We start from the raw sequence: 23,378 nt of genomic DNA on the forward strand, positions 1-23,378 counted from the left end.
TCAAGGTCAGGTGGCAGTGGTACATTTCTCCTGACGCACATGTTGTGCAGCATGACACAGGCCATGGTGATCTTTGTCACCTTCCCAGGCCTATAAAGGAGTGCTCCACCAGACCTGCTTAGGCAGCGGAACCACGCCTTCAACAGGCCAAAGGTCTGCTCAATCACAACACAGGTACGGGTGTGACTCCGATTTTACTCCTCTTCGTGGCTGTTCTGCATGTTCCGCACAGGGGTAAGTAGCCACGGCTTTAAGGGATATCCTCCATCACCTGCAAGCAAATACAAATAGGTGTGTGTCACTCTGAGCTGCCACCTTCACGATTCGCAGTCATGCCCGCAGCTATTTGGTGTGGACATGCACATGTCCCTGTACGTATGCACAAATATTATCTAGATTCATTCTATACTGCTATGAGGTGTGGTAGTCTGGATGGCGTTGAATAGTTGATGCAGAGTGAAATAATGCATGCTGAGGCAGATGTACTGTGGTTGTACGACAATGTTTAGCCTCCCATTTATACTGTGTATACTACACTGTGCATGGTCACACTAGCCACATTGGCACAGTTGCCATCCTGTTTAGTCATGCATTGCTTGACATACACATGGTGGTTAGTTTGTGCGTCTCACATGTGGTCATTGATATGCGTTAATGGTCCGATGTGTGCCAATGATGTGTCATGTTGGGGTTGGGAGGTTCAGGTCAGGTGTCATTAGCTCTGCGTGCATTCTCCACTCACCGTCCATTCCCACCCAGGTGGAGTATGCATCCCCCCACCCCCATTCCTACCCAGGTGGAGTATGCATCCGCCCCTCATTCCCACCCAGGTGGAGTATGCATCCCCCCCCCATTCCCACCCAGGTGGAGCATGCATCCCCCCCATTCCCACCCAGGTGGAGCATGCATCCCCCCCATTCCCACCAAGGTGGGGTATGCATCCCAACACATCACTACCCCGAAGCACTGCCATGGGCCAGTCAGGCAACTCACCAAGCCTCCAGGCATGTGGTCCAGCATGTCGCTCCATGTGACAGGGTAGCGTGGAGTTACACAGCACCATGGCATCATGTGTTGATCTGGGAAATCAGGCGCAGCAATGTATGATGATTATGCTGGAGTCACATACCATCTACACATTGATGGAGTGGTATAGCTTGCGATTGCAGTACACCGCCTCTACGGCATGGGGGACTACCAATTCTTCATGGGTGCAGTCCAGGGAACCAACACAATTGGGCATGCCTGCCAGTGCATGGAAGCCTACTTTGGTGTCGGCTATCTCTTGGGCAGTCCGTGGTGGGGATATGTGGGTGCTATCGTGCTTCAGTAGGGCATACAGCACTTGGGTCAGCATGCGTGACAGGTGGCACCTCAACAGCAAGTAGGCCAGCAACAACCTCCAGCTCAAGGTCAGCCTCAGACGCAAGCTCCCCCATTACCAGTCCAACCACCAGTGCAGCCCCCTGCATTGCCAGCTCAACCTCTAGCACAACCCCCTGCAGTGGCTGTTCAACCTCCAGCATAGCCCCCTGGATTGCATGGCTCTACCTCAAGCACAGCCTCCTGTGCCACCGGTCCAACCTCCAGAGCAGCCCACGGCAATGGCAGCACAACAACAACCCTGGGCAAGACCCCCAGGTGCGCTACCACCAATGCCTGAGTTTGATATCTCAGGTGCACCTTCGAGCCTTGGGCCACGCTGGAAGATGTGGATGGATAGACTATAAATGTATTTCAGGGCCACGATGGAGACTAATGATGACAGCAAGTTGGCCACCTTGCTGTACTGTGCCAGCCCGGCGGTGCACGAGGAATTTTTGTCTCTTCAACCACGTGACGTCACCTATGCGGCGGCCAAAGACTCTCTCCATGACTAATTTCTCCCCCTTGCAAATGCAGATTATGAGAGGTTCCTCATGGGGGTGGCACGCCAAAAAGATGATGAGACATAAGATACTTTCTATGGGAGGTTGAGGAGGCTGGCGGTGCCATGTGCATGGGTTGACCCAGAGACTATGATCAGGAACCAACTAATCCAGGGGTGCACATCTGGAAAACTGTGCAGACAAGTCCTGGGGGAGCCCGGCATCATCCTGGAGCTGGGGTGATGCCAGGAGTTTTCCGATCTGCGTGCATCCCGCATGGAGGCTGGGGTGCGCCCCAGCAAAACGGAAGATGTCTGTGCGGTAGGTCGTGCCAGAGGAGCCAGATGCTGGGGGATGAGTCAATGAGAGAATGGGTCGGCACCAATCATATCATGCTTCAGGTGTGGGTATTATTTACCTCATCCTGCGGAGTGTCCAGGGGCAGGAAAGACATGTGGCAGGTGTGGGGATGCTGACCACTATGCAAGAAGGTGCAAAGCCACTACTCCAGTGGTAGTTGAGGGTGGGGTTCTTTCGGCAACAGCGCCCACCCAATGTTGCTCAAGTTGATCAAGCCGAAGACAACCCAGCACAGAAGCAGGAAGAGGAGGAGGAGGAAGCGTGAGAGTGTTGAAGGCAAAAACAAGGATACAACCTCGATGTCAGGTGCTCGTGAACGATTCCTCCGTCCCCGTCCTGGTGGACATTGGTGCATCAGTGAATGTCATGGCCCGAGAGCAGTACAACGCCATGGTTTGTCCACCCAGCCTAACCACGCCCAAGGGGTGCATATTCACTTTTGGAGGCGCAGATCCTATCCCGCTGGACGGAGCGTTCATTGCTGACGTGAAACATGGTGGGTCAGCATTAAGGGCCCGGTTCTATGTGACTCCAGTCAGCAGCAACACCTTGCTGAGATGTGCAGCGGCAGAGGCATTGGGCATTTTCACGTTCACTTATTCTGTATATGTTGATGACACTCGGGTACTCCTGGAGAAATATGCAGCTCTCTTCGAAGGGATTGGGCGAATGGCTGGTGAGCCGGTGAAGTTGCATATAGAAGACTTGGTTCTGCCCATTGCCCTCAAACACAGACGGGTCCCATTTCACCTCAGAGAACTGGTGGAGAAATAGCTGGACAATTTGATCAGGCTGGACATAATCGAGAAGGTGGAGTGGCTGTCTCTGATGGTGGTAGCCCGGAAGCCAAAACAACCTGACTCCGTTCGCATATGTGTTGACATGCGCCTGCCCAACAACGCCTACGATTGATGACATCATTACGGAGCTCCAGGTTGCCCGTTCCTTCTCGAAGCTGGACCTCCGTGCCGGGTACCATCAGGTATTGCTACACCCTGAATCCAGGTATATAACAACTTTCACCACCCACAGGGGTCTCTACAGATATAAAAGGCTGAGCTTTGGAGTGTCATCGGCGGCCAAAGTATTTCAGAACATTATTTGTGGGGTGCTGGCAGACCTAGATGGCGTACTAAACATCAGTGAGGACATTCTAGTGTTTCCAAGTCAGAATCGGAACACCTGGACAAGCTGGCTAAGACCTTTGAACACCTCCAGTCCTTGGGCCTGACCCTACACCGTGATAAGTGCGAGTTCCTGAGGAATACCATCGAGTTCTATGGGTTCGTCTTCAGGGCGGGTGGTGTGTCTCTGGACCCTCGCAAGGTCAAAGGCATTGTGGAGGCCCGAGCCCCTGAGAATGTCTCAGAAGTGAGGAGTTTCCTGGGAATGGTCACATACTGTGGCCGTTTCATCAGGAATTTGGCACCAGGATCAGAGCCCCTCTGGGCCTTCACCAAAAAAGACATGGCCTGGCAGTGGGGGCCACTCGAGCAGGCACCCTTTGATAACATTAAGGGGGCCCTCATGGCAGAAGACATCATATTGTTTTTCGATCCCGCCCTGGAGGCCGAGATAGTGGTGGGTGCTTGTCTGTTTGGCCATGGGGCAGTTCTGACACAGATTGACATAAATCAAGAGGTTCGCCCCATCGCTTATGCCAGCAAAGCGCTGTCATAGACCGAACATCGGTACTCCCAAATTGAGCGGGAGGCTTTGGCCATGCTGTGGGGTTGCCGCCACTTCTGACTCTATGTCCTGGGACGACCCACGACGGTGTTTACAGATCATAAACCACTGCTGCCCATACTGGCGGGATCATCATCTAAACCTCCGGCCAGAATAGAACGCTGGAAGTTGGCCCTGTTGGAATATGGGGTATCACTGGTGTACAGGCCAGGGAGTAACGATGCTGCAGACTATCACTCAAGACACCGGTGAGAGGGCACTGGTGGGGTGCAGACCACGTGTGCCGATGAGGCTGATGAATATGCGCAGCTCGTGGTAGAGGCCGCAACACCCAACTCTGTGCCGGCGAAGGCATCGTCGGAGGACCACTGCTTCTGGATACTCAAGGCGGCCATCCAGCAGGACTCATGGTGGATGGTCACAGACTCTCATTCAGCCAGAACCCAGGAGGCCAAGTCCACACTGGAACAACTGTGGAGAGTGCGGGGGGAGCTGACCTTCTCTGAGGCTGGCCTATTGCTCAGAGGAGACTGCATCGTCATCCCACAGAGCCGGACGCAGCAAATGATCGTGCTGGCTCATCAAGGACACCAAGGCGCGGCTATGACCAAAGCACACCTACGCCAGAAAGTCTGGTTCCCGGACCTTGAGCGGAGGGTAGAAGCATTTGTGGCATCCTGTGTTTGGTGCCAGGAGACGTCCCCCACCCAGAGGGAGCCTGAAATTGAGTCCATGCCGCGAGGGACCAAACCATGGGAAGTGGTCCACGCAGACTCTGTGTCCACGCAAGGGGCACCCACTTCCTGGTGGTGGTGGACGAGTGGTCCCCCTATCCGGAAGTGGAGTTCATCGAATCGGTGCCTTTTGACAAGGTGGTGGCGATTGAGAAGATTTTCTCCACTCATGGACTGCCCACGGTGTTATGCTCTGACAACCGCCCAACCCTCCAGGGTGAGAGCCTTGCTGGGCTGATGGAGGAGTATGGCGTACACCACCGCACAGTAACCCCGCTGTGGCCGAGAGCCAGCGGGGAGGCAGAGAGGATGATGCAGACCCTCAACAAGGTATTTTGCATTGTCAAGGGGAAGGCAAGTGCCTGGAAAGTGCGCTGTACAAATTTCCGAGGGGGTACCGAACCACTCTCCATACATCTACAGGGGTGGCCCTGGCTGAGGCGATGTTCCAACGGTGCCCACGATATCTGCTGCCAGAAATTGCGGAGCGGGAGCCCGCTGTGATTGACAATGAGAAAGTTGAGCGGGAGCGCCGTGAGAGAACTGCGCAGGAGAACCTATGGAGAGGACTGAAGCCACAGAGCAGGGGCGTTGCTAGGGGGGGCTAAAGGGGCTATAGCCCCTGATCTTTTGGTTGTAGCCCCGGATATAATCTCTGGAGCTACAGCCAAAAGACTAGCTAGCCCCCAGTCCCAACAGTTCCGACATCAGCTTAGCCCCGGGTCTTTTCCAGACCTAGTAACTCCCCTGCCACAGAGACTGGTGCCCGGGGACGAAGTGCTGGTGAGAAACTGACACCCTCAAGGGAAGTTGTCTCTGACTTACGAGCTGGAACCCTTGGACGTGGTGGTGGTAAAAGGGTCGATAGTGACCGCCTCCGATGGAAACACCTCAGTGACAAAAAATTCCAGCTTCTTCAAACAGCTGGGAGAACCAAGAACTGAACCGACGCCCAGTGGGCAAGTGGTGGAGGTACCAGACGAGGGTGGTGGCCCCATGTGCCTCCCAGAGTCCCCAGCCCGTGAGCTGGCAGGCAAAGGGACTCCGAGTAGAGACGTTGGCAAGAGGTACCCCCCAGAGGACTGGGCGAGGGAAACCTGCCCGTCTCACCGAATATGTGTTAGAGTAAATACTGTGAGTGGGAATTCTGAATGTCTCCTCGGTTTGTTTGCAGTGAAGTTAATTGTGTGATAGATAGTAATCCTTTGTTCATTTGGGTTGTTTGTTATCAAAAAGGAGGAGTGCAATGCTACCCCTTTAAGGGCTGCACACACGTGGCAGAGTGATGTTGCATTCCGCCGCGTGCAGTATAAATAAAGGGAGCGTTCCCGGCTGCGTAGAGCGACCGGGGAGCCCGAACCACACAGACGTGTCCGAGTGAGGTCTGTGGAGGGAGGGGGCTCAGGGACACCCGCTGAGGTGCGGGAAGAACCACACCAAGTACCATCATAAAAGTGAATAGAGGGATCCTTTTGATAAAAGTAATGTGTAATAAGTCTTCATCCCTCTTGGGCCTTCTAAGGTTGGAATTGCTTAGAGGGTTGAGTAGATCCCTTTTGATGAGTGGAGCAATGAACAGGGATTTTTTTTCTGCAGCTAGCACGGTCTCCGGACTGGAATGACGGCTTGGGTGCTGTGCTGGCTGTGTTTAAAATTTAAAAAAATGGAAATGGGACTGGGCATTGTGGTGGGCGAGCCCGTCCCTCGGGCTGCCCCGTACTAGCATACACGCACATTCATTCAAGGAGACACGAAACGTACGTGTGTGTCTTCCGGAGTCCCGGCGGCAACTGCCGCACGGATGTTCTTTATTTAGAACGCGCATGCGCGATCCAGAACGAGGCTCGCGCATGCGTCGTTCGTACTTACAATGTCACATCCCTTTTTTTCTTTAATCAAACAAGTTGGCATTTTAATACAACAGTAGAAACATGTGAACCAAACACGGGACCCAACGTGGGTCACTGACCTGATTCGGACATCGGCTCAGTCTCCTGAGTCCAGGACGTAGTCCTTGAGGCGAGCAGGCAGTCTGTGGTCACCTCGCCTGGATATTGATGGACATTCTGGGGAACCACACCGGGGCTCTCTGCAGGTGGCAATACACTCCGTGGGGCATCCTCTACGGGACTCTCGTTCCCGGTTCCTGATGAGGTTCCCTCGTCTGGGTCGACATCTCCGAGTGAACTGTCCACTTTCTTGAAAAGTGATCAGTTGCGGGTGACAGTTCCTTGTTCATTAGCTGCAGTGTCCATTGTTCCCTTCACATGGGTAACGGTCCATGGTTGGGGTTCATAGGGCAGTGACAGCTTTCCTTCTGGTCGGCGATTCCTGACCAGCACCGAGTCCCCTACGGCTACCTCCTTATTTTGTAGGCCCCTTCTCGCACTCTCCTTTATATTGCGTACAGCTCGATCCTCCCGGAACTTCTCGTTGTCAATGACCCCGGGTTCCCTGCCTTCCATCTCGGGTATCAAACCCCTCCGTCAGCGTCCGAATAAAGCTTCTGCGGGGGCGACCCCCGTTGACTAGTGGGCCATGGTCCTGTATTCTCTTAGGAACTCAACCAATTTCTGCTGTAGGTCTTCCCCTCCACTTGCCGATATTCTCAACATTTTGTTCAGGGTCCGCATTATTCTTTTAGCTTCCCCATTGGCCCGAGGCCAGAGGGGCGAGACCTTCCGGTGTTGGATGTCCTTCTCTTTCAAATACTGAGCAAACTGGCTGCCCGTAAATGGGGGTCCATTGTCCGAACATAAAATCTCGGGAAAACCATGCGCTGCAAACATTCTGTCTAGCGCCCTGGTGGTGTGGTCGGTTGCTGTGGATTCTACCACCTCCACCTCCGGGTACCTTGACCACTGGTCGACCACCGCCAAGAAATACATGCCCCTCCTTGTCGACCCGAAGTCGACGTGGACAGTACCCCAGGGTTTCTCACTCCGTTCCTTAGAGCTAATGGGCGGGCCTCTCTCCACCGGACTCGCCGCTTGGCACGGTAGGCACCTCTTCACATACAATTCCACCAGGCTTTCCAAATCCGGGAACCATACCTTGGGTCTGAGCCTCGCCTTTGTCTTGGCAACCCCTTGATGCCCTACATGTGCCAATTCCAGGACGCAATTTCTCAGGGCTTGTGGAATGACAATCTGCCTTCCCCGCAGCAGTAGCCCATCGTCCGATATCGAAAGTTCATCCCTCACCCTCCAGAGCACCTGAAGGTCTTTGCTCCCGCCTGCCGCCTGGAATTGCTCTGGAGCACCTCTTTCCAGTCACCACTTCTCACTGCCGTTTTGATGATTTGAAATACTTCATCCTTTGACGACTCTGTTGCCATGGTGATCCTGGACAGAGCTACAGGCATCGCACTCTCTACAACGTGACACACCAAACCCTGGCAATCCAACACCTCACTGGGACCTTCTGCTCTCTCATAGTTCGGGTGGCGAGACAGGTAATCTGCCGGATTATTGGTCCCAGGCCTGTACACCAGCTTGGCCCCGTACTCAATGAGAGCCAGCATCCACCGCTCTATTCTGGGGGGGTGGCTTTGATGATAAACCCGCTAGGATGGCCAGGAGCGGCTTGTGGTCAGTCACGACCATGACGGGTTTGCCCAAGATGTATAGACGAAAATGACGGATAGCTAACGCCTCCCTCTCTATTTGCGAGTAGTGCCTTTCCGTGTCCGTGTGGGCCTTGCTCGCATATGCGATGGGGCGCATGTCACCTCTTTTGTACGCTTGCATAAGAACAGCCCCCAGTCCCACTGGGCTGGCATCAACGACAATCTCAGATTCTGCGGTGGGGTCAAAATACGACATTGTATCTCGATCAGACAGGGCTTTTTTGATTTCCTGAAATGCCTCCTGCTCTTTCCTGTCCCACACCCAGGTGGCCTCATTCTTGTTTTTTTTTTTTTTTTAAATATATTTTTATTTATTTTATATCAACCAAACAACAGTACAACAGAACATAAATAAAACACCTCAAACAACAAGGACCAAACAAACAAAAATAAAGGCACTGCAATCCCCATCCCTCCCCCCTATGAGCCTGTAGGGTGTCCGCCATCAGTGTCCGCTCCATGCGGTGGGGCCTCATCGCTCTCAGATCCAGCCGAGGCCGACCCCGTCCCAAACAGCTCAGCTAACAATAACTTCCATGCCGTGAGGGAGCCCGTTTCTTCCTCCTCCCCTGCCATACTGGCATCCCGCCACGCTGCCGTCTCAGCATCAGCCCATTTTTGGAGATCTCGCCACCAGACCTCCACTCGCGGCTTATGACATTTCTTCCACCCCATGGCTATCCTACGTTTGGCAAGCACATCTTTAAGTTTCTCAACATGTCGAAGCTTACGCGCTCTGGGATACCCCCCCAGCAGACAGGCCCAGGCTGAATCTACCTTGAGTGTGATACCCCTCCCTGCCAGCCTCTGCGCCACTTCACCCCAGTAGGTTGCAATCGCTGGGCACGCCCAGAACATGTGTATCATGTCCGCATTCTCTTCGTCACACTTGGGGCACGCCTGGCGCCCAGTATCCCGAAATCTGGAAATCCTCAGGGGGGTCATATATGCCCTGTGCGTAATATAGAGCTGTATCTGCTTAAACCTGGCGTTCCTCGATACCTTTTTGTGGTACCCCAAGGCGCACTCCCACAACCCGTCCGCCATCGAGGCCCCCATCTCCGCTTCCCATTCCAGCCTCAGGTGCCCTAAATCCTTCCCAACCTTTGTCATTAACATCTCGTACAACCTGGAGACCTCGTGCCCACCCTCTGATGCGTCATACATTATTTCCAGCGTAGCATCCGGTTCATCGGCCAAAGTAGTTTCAGGCCACGTACTTCGGACCTCCCGGACCACCCTATGATATGTCACATATTGACCCCTGTGCAGCCCCGACCCTGCCTCTAGTTCTTCGAACTCCATTAGGGTCCCATCCTGCCAGATGTCGCCCACAGTGACCAGCCCCACTAACTCCCAGTATGTCCGAAGAATAGCTCTCAGCTGCCCGTCTTCCTTCGCCAAGGCGACCAGAGGTAACTGCGGCATACACGGCGAGGGGTCACCCATCATCCGGCAGGCACGCCGCCACATGTTCCTGCCCAGGGCTAACATCTTAGGACGCTCCCTCATCCATGCACTGGTCACCCTGATCACCTCCCGCAGATAAAAGGGGGAACAGTCCTTCCCGAGCAGCCTGTGTTCAGAGGTCTCGTCATCCGAGAGCCACCTGGCCACATATTGCAGTTGCGCAGCCACATAGTAGGCCTCAAAGTTCGGCAGTTTCACGCCACCTTTCTCATAAGAGTTCTGCAATTTCCACAGTGCGACTCTGTTGCGCGTGCCGTGCCATAGGAAATCCCTACATACACTGTGTAACCTCACAAAAAACGTCCTAGGTATCATATACGGGATGTTATTAAAGTAATGCAAAAGCCTGGGCAGCACCACCATCTTGAGCATAGCTCCCCGACCCATCATCGCTAAAGGCAATCTTTCCCAGAACCTCATGCACTTCTCAATCTTTCCCACAGCTAGTTCGGTATTATGCATGTGTTCTTCCTCGGTCGTGTGATACACGTCAATGCCCAGGTACCGGAAGGAGCTCGTCGCCCACAGGATCCGCAGCACCGGCAACCTCTCCACCGGTATCCCCACATAACCGCCCAGCGGGAATAGTGTGGATTTCTGAGGGTTAACTGCTATGCCGGACAACCAGGCGTACCTCTCCATTACCTCCAAGACATACTGCAAATTCTCTTCTGGGTATTTCAGGTATAACAGCATATCGTCTGCATACAGGGATATAAGATGGCACTCCCCTCCCACCTCTATACCCACCGGGTCATACTGCTGCCGGAGGTAAATTGCTAAGGGTTCGAGGGCCAATATGTACAACATTGGGGACCAAGGACACCCCTGCCTAGTGCCTCTGCCTAACTGCCATCTATCTGACACCACTGCACCCGTACGGACCCTAGCCAGAGGCTCACTATATAATAGCTCGGCCCACCTCATGTAGCCTGGTCCCAGTCCAAACCGCCCCAAAGCCGCCAGCAGCCACGGCCATCGAACAGAGTCGAACGCTTTGACCGCGTCCAACGCCACTATCGCCATTTCGCTGTCCTCGCTACATCCCCATTCAACCACCCTGTGAAGGCGTCTATGATTATGAGTGATGTTCCTGTTCGGGACATAGCCCGTCTGGTCAGGATGGATCAGCTGGCCTATCACCCTCCGCATTCTGGCCACCAGGACAGCCGTTAGAATCTTGCTGTCCTGGTTCAGCATCGACAGGGGCCGGTAGGAGCCACAACAATGTCCCGGTTTATTGGGTTTGGGGAGCGGTACTATAATCGCCTCCCTGAGTGATTCCGGCAGCCGCCCCACCTCAAACGCTTCATTAAACATCTCCAGCATGGGCGGGAGCACCTCCTCTCCATACGCTTTATAAAATTCACTGGGGAACCCATCCGCTCCTGGAGCCTTGCAAGTGGGTAGCTGCCGCACAATCTCCTTCAGCTCCTCCAGAGTGATCGGAGCATCCATCTCCTCTCGCTCTTCGTCACTTATCCTGGGCAGGCCTATGTCTTCGAGTACTACCTCTATCTCCTCCCGGCTCCCCCTTCTCGATCCTCATATAATGCTTGATAATATTCTGCGAATGCCCCATTCACCCCTTCCTGGGTGTCCACCACCACGCCCTCTTCAGTGACAACTGATCGGATCGGGGATCTCGGGGTCTCGCTCTTATACAGCCAAGCAAGAAGCCTGCCTGTCTTGTCCCCCCCCGCATGCAACCTCTCAATGTACTTCCTGTAATTCAGATTACAGAGCCTGTCCCAGTGTTCCGCACACCTCTGCTGCAGATTAGTGACCGCCTCCGTATCAATCCCACCCTCCTCCAGCTCTTTTTCCAACTCAATCTCGGCCTTACGTAAATCGGCCAGGACTCCACCCATTAATCCCTTGGACTTCGCAATGGCAACCCCCCGCATTACAACCTTAAAGGCCTCCCACAACGTACCAGCTGACTTGACACTACCTGTATTCGCCTCAAAGTAAGCAACTATCTCCTCCCTCATGTCCTCTCTGAAGACTGGGTCCCTAAGCGCTTCCGCCCTAAGGCGCCATGTTGGAATTCGTGCACGTGGGGGACAAAGCTGCCATCGCATGACCAGGGGCGAGTGGTCCGAAAGGACTCTCGCCCTGTAGTCTATCTGGTCACACTCCGCGACAACGTCCGGAGTGGCGAAAAAGTAATCCAGCCTTGTGTGCAGCTGGTGCGGGGCCGAATAATGCGAATATTGCCTCACACCAGGGTGTCTCGCTCTCCACACGTCCGCCAGGCCAAGGTCTACCAGCAGCGTCTGCAGTACCCTAGCCGCCGGGCTGGGCCTGACCATCTTGTCATCCGACCTGTCCTCCCTAGGGTTTAGTACACAATTAAAGTCCCCACCCCAAATCACCGTACCCCCCATCCCCTCACCAAGTCTCGTGCACAGCATCCTAAAGTATGTCGCCGTGTCCTGGTTGGGAGCATAAGTATTTATAATACACACTACTTTGTTCTCCACAAGCCCCCTCACCATGACCAGTCTCCCATCGGACTCCACAACCTCCCCCAGTAGCTTGAACGGGACATGTGGTGCCACCCAAACCAGCACACCTCTAGCATAGGCAGAGTATGTAGATCCCACTACTGTCCCCTTCCACTTCCTCCCCACCAGTTCCAGCTTCTCCCGTGTTAGATGCGTCTCCTGTAGCAAGGCCACATCTATCTTTTGTCTTTTTAGGTACAACATGACCTTGTTACGCTTTAGGTAGCTGTTAAGCCCTCTAACGTTCCACGTTAGTATCCTAAGGTCCCCCATGATTTATCAGTAGCTCCCCCTCCCTCCCAGGTCTGCCCGCCCCCCCCCCGCCTCGAAGACCCCCATTTCCAGTTTCTCCCCCAGGCTCATATAAAAACTAACACCCCTCACACCCCTAACCCAACCAACTGCCCAGCTCCATCCCTGGATCTCAGGCATCCCCGTGTTCGGTTCTCTCTGGAAACCCAGGTAGAGAACCCGACAGGGTGTCACCCCACACAGAGTGACTAACCTAAACTCAAACTGGGTTACAAAGAACGGCCCCTGGAAGCTCCTCTCCCTCGCATCCGTATCCGCGCACACGGACCGTGTTCCAAACTCCTAACGCATACACTTCCAGAACAAAGTCATAGACTATATTCCAGTCCCAATGTTCAATACCCAACCGGGCCCGCAGCATCACTTATCTCTTCCCGTTCCATCCGCCGTCCGCTCATCTAGCTCCTGAGGACAGTTTTGTGCATCTAACCACTCCATGGCCTCCTCCGGAGTGTCGAAGAACAGCATCTTGGTCTTAAAGAAAACCTTCAGTTTGGCCGGGTAGAGCAACATATACTTGTACCCAGCTGCCCGCAATCGCCTCTTAACCGCCCCAAAGTTCATGCGACTGCGCTGTACCTGCAGGGTGTAATCGGGGTAAACAGTAATGGTCGCCTCTCCTCGTCGTATGGTGCCCCCCTTGCGAAAGTGTTCGAGGATCCTTTCCCGATCCCGATAATTGAGGATCTTGGCGATCACAGGCCTGGGCGGATTTCCCGGCGGGGGCTTCCTGATCAAGGCCCTGTGCGCCCTCTCCACCGCAAACCCCTGCGACAGGGCGCCCCCAGTGATCTCCTGCAGCAGCAAGTTCTCAATGAACTCCGTGGGACTCTGGCCTTCAGCCCCCTCCGGCAGGCCCACGATGCGAACGTTGTTTCTCCGGGCACGTCCTTCCGCCTCCTCAGCCCTACTTTCCAAGTTGCCCACCCGCTGCACCAGGGCATGGATATCACGCTTATGTGCGGTGCAGTCCGCCGCAGTAGGGCCCATTTCCTTTTCCAAGGTCTCCGTGCGCTCAGCCAGGGCTCGCACATCCTGCCTCAGGAGGTTCACGTCCTCCTGCACCGCCCCAACCTGTAGTTCCATCGCAGTTTTCAATTCGGCCAGAGCAAGTTGGAGCTTGGTCTCCCACGTCGCCTTCAGATCCGCGATCGCAACGAGGACCTCCTGGTTCACACCTCCGGCGGCCATCTCCTTGGCCTGAGCCTTCTCCTTGCTCCTGGCTCCTTCCGGGCCGGGCGGCTTCTTGGCATATTCGTCGAGCATGGGCTGTTTGTTCTTCGCTCTCAGAAGTTTGTTCGACATATCTCCAGTCAGGAGCGTCCTTCTGGCCGCGCTCAGGTCCAAGGCAGGGAGGCACTGTGCCCATCCACCACAATTCAGTTTCAAAAGTCCTTAGTTCTCCAGCTCGCCCAACAATCCCAGCCACCGCTGTTGTCCAGCGATCCCCCCAGATGGGCCGGGTCACGCTGCACCCTTCGTAACGCCCAGAGGGCGCACGTATGCTGTGGGGACTGCCACTGAGGTCCCGGTCCACCGCTCCTTTGTCCCCTCGTCAAGCGGCGGCGGCCATTTTCTCGTCCGTCGAGGTCTCGCCACCAAATCTTCGCTCGGCTCCTAAGTACACATCCGCAGTGCGAACCCATGTGAAAATGTATCCACACGTGCAGCCGAACTTCATGTACGCAATCATCACCATCTCCGCCGAATCGTAGCGGTCCTTGCGCGGTTTCCAGTCGGATAATGTACGGATCAGCGGGAGCTCCCGTGCAGACACGTCTCTTCACATGGCTTCCAAGCCACGCCCCCGGCCTCATTCTTGGTTAGTGCTCTGAGGGGTTCTGACAGGGATGCCAGCCCTTTGATAAAACGCCCACAGTAATTAATCATCCCCAGGAAGCTACGTACCTCCATGGGGGACTGGGGCGCCACGGCCTTGCGAATGTCCTTGGGCCTCATTCCGAGGCTGGCGGTAAGGGTTAACGGTCACCGTTAATGGCAACGGTGACCGTTAACACTTACCACCATATTCCGAGTTCCCTTTTGCGGGTTGGCATTTAACGCCTGCTTTTAGCAGGCGTTAAAAATCCAACCCGCAAAGGGACCTTGGAGTAAATTACGGCACCGTAATTTACGGTGCCGTAATTTACTCCTTCCCCATTCCCATTGAGCACTATGGGGGCAGGAATGGGGATGGGGAACCGGTATGGTGAATGGGGAATTACCGGTCCCTCCAACCTTGGAATGGACCGGTAATTACTCCATTCACCATGCCGGATTTCCATGGAGTAAATAGCTCCATGGTTGCTTACCATGGTGCTATTTACTCCATGGATAGCGCCAGCCTCGGAATGAGGCCCCTTGACTTTTTCAGGATCAGGTGAGATGCCGCTGACATGAAAGATGAAGCCAAAGAAACCAATTCTGTCTTTGAAGAATTCACACTTCTCACAGTGTAGAGTAAGCCCCAACTCACTCAAACGCCGTAGAGTGTGTTCCAGTCTCTTTGTGTTTTCTGCCTCAGATTCAGCAAAAACCAAAATGTCATCACTCATATTCAGTACGCCTTTTAGTCCTGCCAGTGCTCCCCTGATGACATTTTGGGAGACCTCCGCCGCAGATGAAATGCCAAAGCTCAGGTGTTTAAACTGATAGAGGCCCTCATGCGTAGTAAAAGTTGTAATATATCTGGAATCTGGATGGAGCTCAAGCTGGTGGTAGCCTGACCTCAGATCCAACTTCGAGAATACTCTGGCTCCTTGTACTTCTCCTACAATATCGTGGAGGGTGGGTGTAATATGTCTCTCCCGTTTAATTGCGGCATTTGGGAGGCGCATGTCCACGCAGATGCGTACTGCCCCGGCTGCTTTGGCTTGGGGGCTACTACTATGGGCGAGACCCAAGGCGTCGGTCCTTCCACCCTTTCAATGATGTCCATTTGTACTAGCAGTTGAAGTTCCTTTTCCATCTGCTCTCTGAGATGGAACGGGATCCATCGATGTTTGAGGGCCGTGGGCTGAATGGTGTCATGAATGTGCAATCGCAGTGGGGGAGCCTTCAACTTGCCCACTCCTTGAAAAATGCCAGAGAACTTGGCCAGCAGTCGATCTATGTCTACCTGATAAACTTCAGAAGCAAAATGTACAATGTCCAACGCCTCCGACGCTGCGCAGCTGAGCAGGGAGTGCGGACTAACGTCGGTGACAAAAAATCTGGCTTTAATGGTCTTGGTCCCCTTGGAAACGGATGCCACAAACACCCCTTGAATTGGAAGTGGGGTGTCTCCGCCAAAAGTGTAAATCTTCGCCGTGGATACATCCAATGGTGGTGGCCCCGGGATCGATTTGTAGTGGTCGGTGGCAAGCACGCAAACAGAGGCTCCCGTGTCTATCTGTACTTGTGTTGGCACACCTTTAATGTCTACAACGCACTTGGGCTGCCTCTTTTTCCTTGCCCCTGTTGCTAGAATCAAAATGAAGAACACCTCATCTTCCTCCTCCTCTTCCTCTGCAATGTTAAGCCATTGGGCATCCTGTTCTAACGTCGCAATGCTCCGTTGCCTCCTAGAACCATCGCCACTTGTCTTGGCTGGTCCTCTTTGTATAGCAATCGGCGCAGGGACTCAACACTTCCTGGCATAGTGCCCGGGACCATTGCAACTGCCACAGGCTCTCGATTTAGCAGGACAGTCCTCGGAGTGGGGTAGGTCGTACCCGCAGTACTGACAAATGGACGCAGATCCTTGCACTGGAGCAGCATCCTGGCGTTTCTGGCCCCACCGAACCTTCGACGACGTTTGCCTCCCCACTGCAAATGCCTCTTCAGACTTTCCAGGGCGTACAGCTGCGTCCATCTTTGCCCCTCTCGACTCAGCCAGCTCATATATTCTCCCGCTGTCTAGAATTTGGACCAAAGTCAAACCTGGCTCTCGCAATACTTGCCTGCGCAGCTTGCCTGAGCTGCACCCTTGGATCACTTGATTCCGGACCATGACATCTTCATTGTCCCATCTACAGGTTGTGGCCATCTGCCGCAGACGAGCGCAGAACTGGTCAAGTGATTCCTCTTTCCGCTGTTTTTTGCCGCAGAAGAGAAATCTGTCAAAGTCCACATTAGATAAAATAAAATAGTTCTTAAGGGCGATTTTAACAGCATCGTAAGTCACCACTTGCAAGTTTAAAGGCTCATAAATGCAGAGAACGTCCATCCCTGCTGAGTAGAGCAGTGTCGCCCTTTTGGCATCATCATTGGTTTCTCCATTCGCGGTGAAATACATATCCAATTATTTTATCCACAACAGCCATTTTGGGCTCAATTTTGAGGGAGGACCCGAAGTGTCCAATTCTTGCATGGGTAGTAGCGAACCCTGTTGTCTACGCACTACCGTCTGTGCTGCCATTGCTTCTCTGTCGTTGGCCTTCATCTTCACAGGTCGCACAGGCACCTCCAAACCGGGTCAGAGTCTGCAAACCTGACTTGGACAGATGGCTGACGTACCTGATCGACTGGGCAGTGGTGGTGCCGTGTGATGCCAGAGCTCTGGTACCTGTCTGCACTCTGTGCTTAGGTGTCCATCCTGTCACCACTAATCCTGTGGTCACCGGTTGTGTTGCAGTCCTCTTAAGTGAAAAAGACTGCAGGGGTTCTAAAAATTTGGTGTTTTGCTATCCCTTAGCATGTGGGCAGTGCATGAGCACCTTTCCAGGCCGCTACTGCCTCACGCACTTCAGATAACCTCATCGCCGTTGCTCGCATTGGATTCGGGAAAACACAATGAGGAAAATTATAATAATTGACACCTTATTCCGTGTCAATATTCTCTCTGTTAGCATCCCGCCTCGTTGCCAAATGTGGTGGGCAAGCAAGTGCCTCGGGCCGCCCCGTACTAGCATACACGCACATTCATTGAAGGAGACACGAAAGACACGTGTGTGTCTTCCGGAGTCCCGGCGGAAACTGCCGCACGGACGTTCTTTATTCAGAACGTGCATACGCGATCCATAACGAGGCTCGCGCATGCGTCGTTCGTGCTTACAACGTCACAGGCATGTTTCCACGAACATATTGGGAGGCTAACCTCATTATGTACTTATTAAAAAGGATATTTTCCTTATCTGAAGGCCCACGCATATATTGATCAATTCCCCAGTCCCGCAGCGAGGCGGATCCTCACGCAAATGAGGTTTCACAAACTTCCGGTCATGGCTGAATCTGCAAAAAGGCTGAATGCCTTTTCACTTCCTGTTGCCGAATGGTTAAGTATTATGTCAGATATTAGATTCTTTTTGCAGGAGGTCTACAGGGTGTGCAGGGGGGCGTGTTTTGGCTAAATAGCCTAACGTGGTCACAGTGTAACTCGATCCCTGGCCTTGGCCAAGGTTTGGAGGGCTTTTGAGCCTGAAATCTCCAGGTTGGGAACTGATGCTTCTGTATAAGTGCCTTGGAAGGTCCCTGGTGACTCAGTAGTTCCCTTTGGGCAGGAGCCTTGGGGTAGAGCGCCAGTGGTATTTAGGTTATTGAATAACAATGGAGTTCTTTGCCGGGTCACGACTTAACATTCTTCTTTGTTTTAACTTTCTTAAATTTGACGAATTTCATCTTGTGTTTACCAAGGATTTACATTAAATGGCGAAGAGTGGGATACCGAGGATGCCACGTGATCTAGTCACTGGGAGATGGCAAGCTTGATCCTGGTTATGTTTCCTCTCTGCAGGGTGAGCTCCAGGACTGGCTGACACTATTAAGGAAAGAGGCAGATGGATTCCTGGAAAGTAAAGGGAAAGAAGAGGCGAAATATAGAACCATGAGGGTAAGCAGAAGCTTTCTGGAAAGGCGTTGATGTTTTCTGTGTGCCAGGCAGGGATGACATTCAGCACATGAGGGATGCCAGAGACGGTATATGCCACACCCTGCTAACACACATGTCATATTAGTGAAAACACTAGTACAATTCAGCTCAGTTTTAGAAAACAATTGAAAACCTGCCTCTTTTCTTTTTTTTTTAAAATATTTATTTTAAACAGGCAGGATTAGGCAATACAAAATGATCAATCACGACAAATGGCATAAAGAAAGCACAGTAGATTACTCTCCCCTTCCCTCCCCCGTGTCTTAACATTCTTCTTCTTCCTGTCGCCGCTGGGAGTTATCGTCCCGTAAAGTCCTCCTGGCTAGTTGGGGCTTGTATGTCAGGGCTGGATAATTCCGATCAAAGTCTAGGATTGGGCCCCAAATGTTTTCGAAGCGATGTAAGTGGCCTGCCCCGGCAGCCGTCACCTTCTCTGCGATTAAGATGTCCCAGATTTTTACCCACCAAAAGGGCATTAACGGTCCTTCTGCTGTTTTCCAAGTGCGAGCTATTACGTTTCTGCCCGCCAATAGGCATTGGGATAACAGTTTGGCCATAGGGCCAGATCTGGGGTAGATTCCAGTGACTGGGGCTCCCAGGAGGATGGGCTCGGGCTCCAGGGGAAGTCGCACCTGAGTGATGTCTGTGATTGTTGCTAGGCATTGTTCCCAAAAAGCCTGGGCCCTCGGGCATGACCACCACATATGGAAGAGAGTCCCTACTTGGCCGCATTGCCTCCAGCACTTCGGGTTGAGCGTGGGGTTCATATGGTGTAGTCTTAGGGGAGAATAATACCATTGGAGGAGGATTTTATAGGCGCCTTCCCTGTTTGTAATGCAAGATGAAGAAGTATGAGCCCGCGACCAAATGTCAACCCACAGCTGGTCCTCGACTGGGCGGCCCAGGTCTGCCTCCCATTGGGCCATATACCGGGTTTTAGAGATTAGGAAGTCAGGTTGGAGGCGTTTGTATAAGGTGGAGATGCTCCCCCTAGTTGGGAGATAATTTAGAGTCAGTTCAATGGCCGTGGGGGGGCGGGTGGCAGCTTGGCGGGTCTGTGGATGGGAGCACCAGTGGCGCAGCTGAATATACGTGAATCTGTCCTGCTCCTGAAGTTGGAAGAGTTCTTTACATCGCCTAAAGGTGCAGGGCTGTCCTCCTTCGAAAAGTTGCCCCAGGGTCACCAGGCCTCCCGCTATCCAGGATCTGAAGTTCCGGGTGGCCCAGCCAGGAGTAAAGGCCGGGTTCAGGAACACCGGTGACGAGGGGCTGAGTCCCACTGGGATTTTCTTTTGTTTCAGTGCTTTGTCCCAGGTAGCTACAGTGTGTTTGGTGGACCTCAGGAGGTTCTGCCACTGGCGGCGCTCGGAGAGATTGATATGTGGGAGAAAACGTAGCGGGAGCGGCAGTTGCGCCTGTTCAAGGTCCACCCATCTCGGGCGGTTGGTAAGTATCTGCCATGTTCGGATACAGGCGAGTTGGGCCGCCATCTGATATTTTTGTAGGTCTGGAACTCCGAGGCCACCCAGTCTAGCATTGCCCAGCATCGTGGTCCTAGGGATTCTGGGCTTTCTCCCTTTCCAAATGAACCTTGACATTTCCTTTTGCAGATTTTGAAGAGCCGGTGCCGGGATCGGTACTGGGAGCGAAGAGCAAGCATATAGGAACCTCGGAAGCAAGTTCATTTTACAGGCCGTGATACGGCCCATCAGTGAGATTTCTTGCGCCGTCCACCGTTTTAAGTCCGCCACGAGTTCCGTGAACAGTGGGGGAAAGTTTGCTCGGTAGACTTCCCCCGGGTCAGCTGGGATCTGGACCCCCAGATAGCTGATGCTCTTAATTGACCATTGTATCGGGCATAGCGGGGCCAGAGCCTCTCGAATCTCTCGGGAAAGGGCCACCCCCATGGCAGCTGATTTCCAGAAGTTTTTGGCAAAGCCGGTGACCCTTCCATAGCTCTCTATCTCAGCTAGGGCCTGAGGGAAGGAAGTGCGAGGTTCTGTGATGGTTAGTAAGACGTCGTCTGCATATAGGGCCAGTTTATGGTGTGTTGTGTCCGATTGGAAGCCCTTGATTTCCGGGTTTCGCCTGATCCGTTGGGCGAATGGTTCCATGATTAATGCAAAAAGCAGTGGCGATAACGGGCAGCCCTGTCTGGTTCCACAGGTCAGGCCAATAGGGGGAGAAAGGATGCCATTGACTCTGAGAAAGGTTTTGGACGCAGAATAGTTAGCCAAAGCCATGGCGCAGAACTCTGGACCAAAGCCAAAGGCCTCGAGAGTAAGCCTCATGAAGTTCCAGTCCACTTTGTCAAAGGCCTTAACTGCGTCCAGGGCCAGAAGCACCAGCTCTCGGGAGTCTCGGGAGGCAAGTTCCACCAGGTTCAAAGCTCTGCGAATATTATCAGCTGTAGAACGGTGTGTGATGAAGCCACTCTGGTCGGCGTCAATTATCTCTGGTAGGGTCCGGGACAGGCGGGTTGCCAGAATTTTGGAGTATATGTTGGCGTCTATATTGAGCAGAGCAATCGGTCTGTAGGACGCAGGATTCTTTGGGTCGCCGCCAGGTTTAGGCAGCAAGACGGTGATTGATTCTTGCATTGACAGGTGGTTCTGAATGAATTAAACAGCTGTACCAGAGGTGGGAGGAGTTGGGGTTTGAAAGTTTTATAAAATTTCGTCGTGTAGCCATCCGGGCCAGGGGCTCGAGACTTGAGGGATTTTATCGCCTCATCGACTTCCTCGCCGGTGATTGGGGCTTCCAATGAGTCCCGGGCTGCATACTCCAGTCAGGGGAGCGCCGCGCTTTGCAGGTATTCCCTCTGTTCTTCGACCTTCCGAGGCGGGGCGGCCATTACCTGGGTCAGGTGGGCCGATGCAATTCGAAGCTTGTCGTGATCTGAGTATTACGTCTTGCCCTGCTAGTCCCGTAGGCCCACGATTGTGTTGTTTCTTCTTATCTTAGCCAGTTTAGCCACCAGTAGTTTGTTTGCTTTATTATTTTTGGCATAATAGAACTGTTTGGCTTTTGTCATTTGATGGGCGGTATGTTCCGCATAGTGGGCTTCAATTTTCTTTTTTGCTATTCGGAGAGCTCGCTGCGTTTTAGGGGTCCAGCCCTTCTCCTTATGGGTCTTTTCTGCCTTCTCCAGTTCTTCTTCAAGGCCCTGACGAATTTGTTGTTTATGTCTATGATAGGCTGCCCCTTTGGCAATCAGTTCTCCCCGCACCACTGCCTTCATTGCATCCCAGGTGTTAGCTAGGGAGGTATCTTCGCTAGGGTTTTCCTTGAAGAAATTGACGATCGTGGTTGCGATAGCGTCTCTGAGTGGCATCTCATTAAGGATGGGGTCGTATAGTGTCCATCTGCGTCGCTGGGGATCAGGGGGACCCTGAACTCGGAGTTCCAAGGTGACCGGGGCGTGATCGGATAGGATTCTGGAACCTATGGTCACCTCTTCAGTGAAGGCGAAGATTTGCGGGATATTAGAAGGAGATCTATCCTGGAGAATGTCCGGTGGACATAAGAGTAGAAGGAGAAGTCTTTTTCAGATGGGTGGAGCACTCTCCATGAGTCCACCACTCCCAAAGTCCTGAACAAGCGCAGGAGGGCTAAGGCCGTGGTGAAGTCATCGGGGGAGGGTGGGTGCGATTTGTCTTTTACGGGGTCCGGGACCCCATTAAAGTCCCCACCGATCACTATCTGGCCCTCCAGAAAGGGCGAAAGAGTTGTGGTTAGCGAATCATAGAAGGGTGCTTGGCCCAGGTTCGGCGCGTATACGGAGACCAGTGAGAACAGTTGTCCCGCTAGTAGGCATTTCACTGCTATGTAGCGTCCTTCCGGGCAGCTTATGGTGTCCAGAATCTGGGGATTCAGCCCCCTCCGGAACAGGATTGCAGTGCCACCTCGCTTGGAGTTGCCGGATGCGAAGAGTTGTTTTGGAAAGTCACGAGAGTGTAGGCGGCTGAAGTCTGCCGGTAGCAGGTCAGTTTCCTGTAGCATGGCCACGGCGGCGGCCTCATTCTGGAGTTTTTGTAGAATTAATTTGCGTTTAGCCGGTGAGTTCAGGCCCTTGACGTTTAGAGAGATAAACTTCCAGGTTTGCTGTTCCGGAGCGGGACCTGGGGTCGCTGATGAAGCTTGTGGGAGGGGGGGAGCTACTGAGGAATCAGCCATTATGTCGTGGGAGATGTGACCATCTGTTATCCTGCTTCTGGGGTTTTTGCTCGGACCGCCAACGGGAAGTCCAAGTTTTAACTGGGGATAGAGGACCCATTATGGGGTTGGGCCCTCCCCTGGCCAACGGGGCCGGGAACCAAAGAATAGCCAACATGGCTGAAAATGTGAGTGGTTTGCTCCAAGGACTCATAGGTGGAATGTACCTTGAAGCTGGGCATGAGCCGTGGGGGGGGGCCCGCTGCATCGGGGATGAAATCCATCCGTGTTTACAAGAGTGGCGGTTGGTTCCGCTGCGCCAGGATCGCTGAGTTGGGTCATAGGGGTCGGAAGGGTCCCTTGCAAGGTCGTTCCAGGTTATCTTCTCCTCCTAAATCTCGGAACCCTCGACCATGTATTTTGTTTGGACCTAGGGGAGGCTATGAGGTCCGAGTCAGTTGCTGCTTCAGTGGCCTGTGAGGGCGAGGAGTTAGGGGGGACCGGCTGCAATATACTTCCAGCGTCGTCTAGATGATTGATCCTGCGTATGGTACCCTTATAGGAGAATTGCAAGGCTGTAGGAAAGAGCCATTTATAGCGAACCTTTTGGGCTTGAAGGAAGGTGGTTAGTGGGCGAAGGGCTCGCCTTTTCTGGAGGGTCAACGGAGATAGGTCTTGGTAAATCTGAAGAGGGATCCCTTGAAAGGTGATTTCGTTCTCAGAGCGGCTTATTGCTGATATGGCTTCCTTTGTTGTAAAGAAATGCACCCTGGTGATCACATCAGGAGGGCCGTCTGACTCAAC

The 23,378-nt window shown here is 53.3% G+C and overlaps 1 protein-coding gene across 3 annotated transcripts in view; it reads left to right on the top strand.

Annotated features, from left to right (window-relative positions):
* Positions 1–23,378, top strand: part of LOC138557981 (zinc finger protein RFP-like) — a 250,146-nt gene that overhangs the window by 45,452 nt on the left and 181,316 nt on the right. For all 3 annotated transcript variants that reach the window (XM_069642638.1, XM_069642639.1, XM_069642640.1), the window contains exon 2: positions 18,285–18,380. In XM_069642638.1, coding sequence (XP_069498739.1) covers positions 18,285–18,380 — 96 coding nt within the window. The remainder of the gene's footprint in view (positions 1–18,284; positions 18,381–23,378) is intronic.

This window comes from Ambystoma mexicanum, unplaced genomic scaffold, assembly GCF_040938575.1.
Source record: "Ambystoma mexicanum isolate Mex_15411 unplaced genomic scaffold, UKY_AmexF1_1 Mex_scaf26, whole genome shotgun sequence".
In the NCBI taxonomy this organism is placed as follows: domain Eukaryota; kingdom Metazoa; phylum Chordata; class Amphibia; order Caudata; family Ambystomatidae; genus Ambystoma; species Ambystoma mexicanum.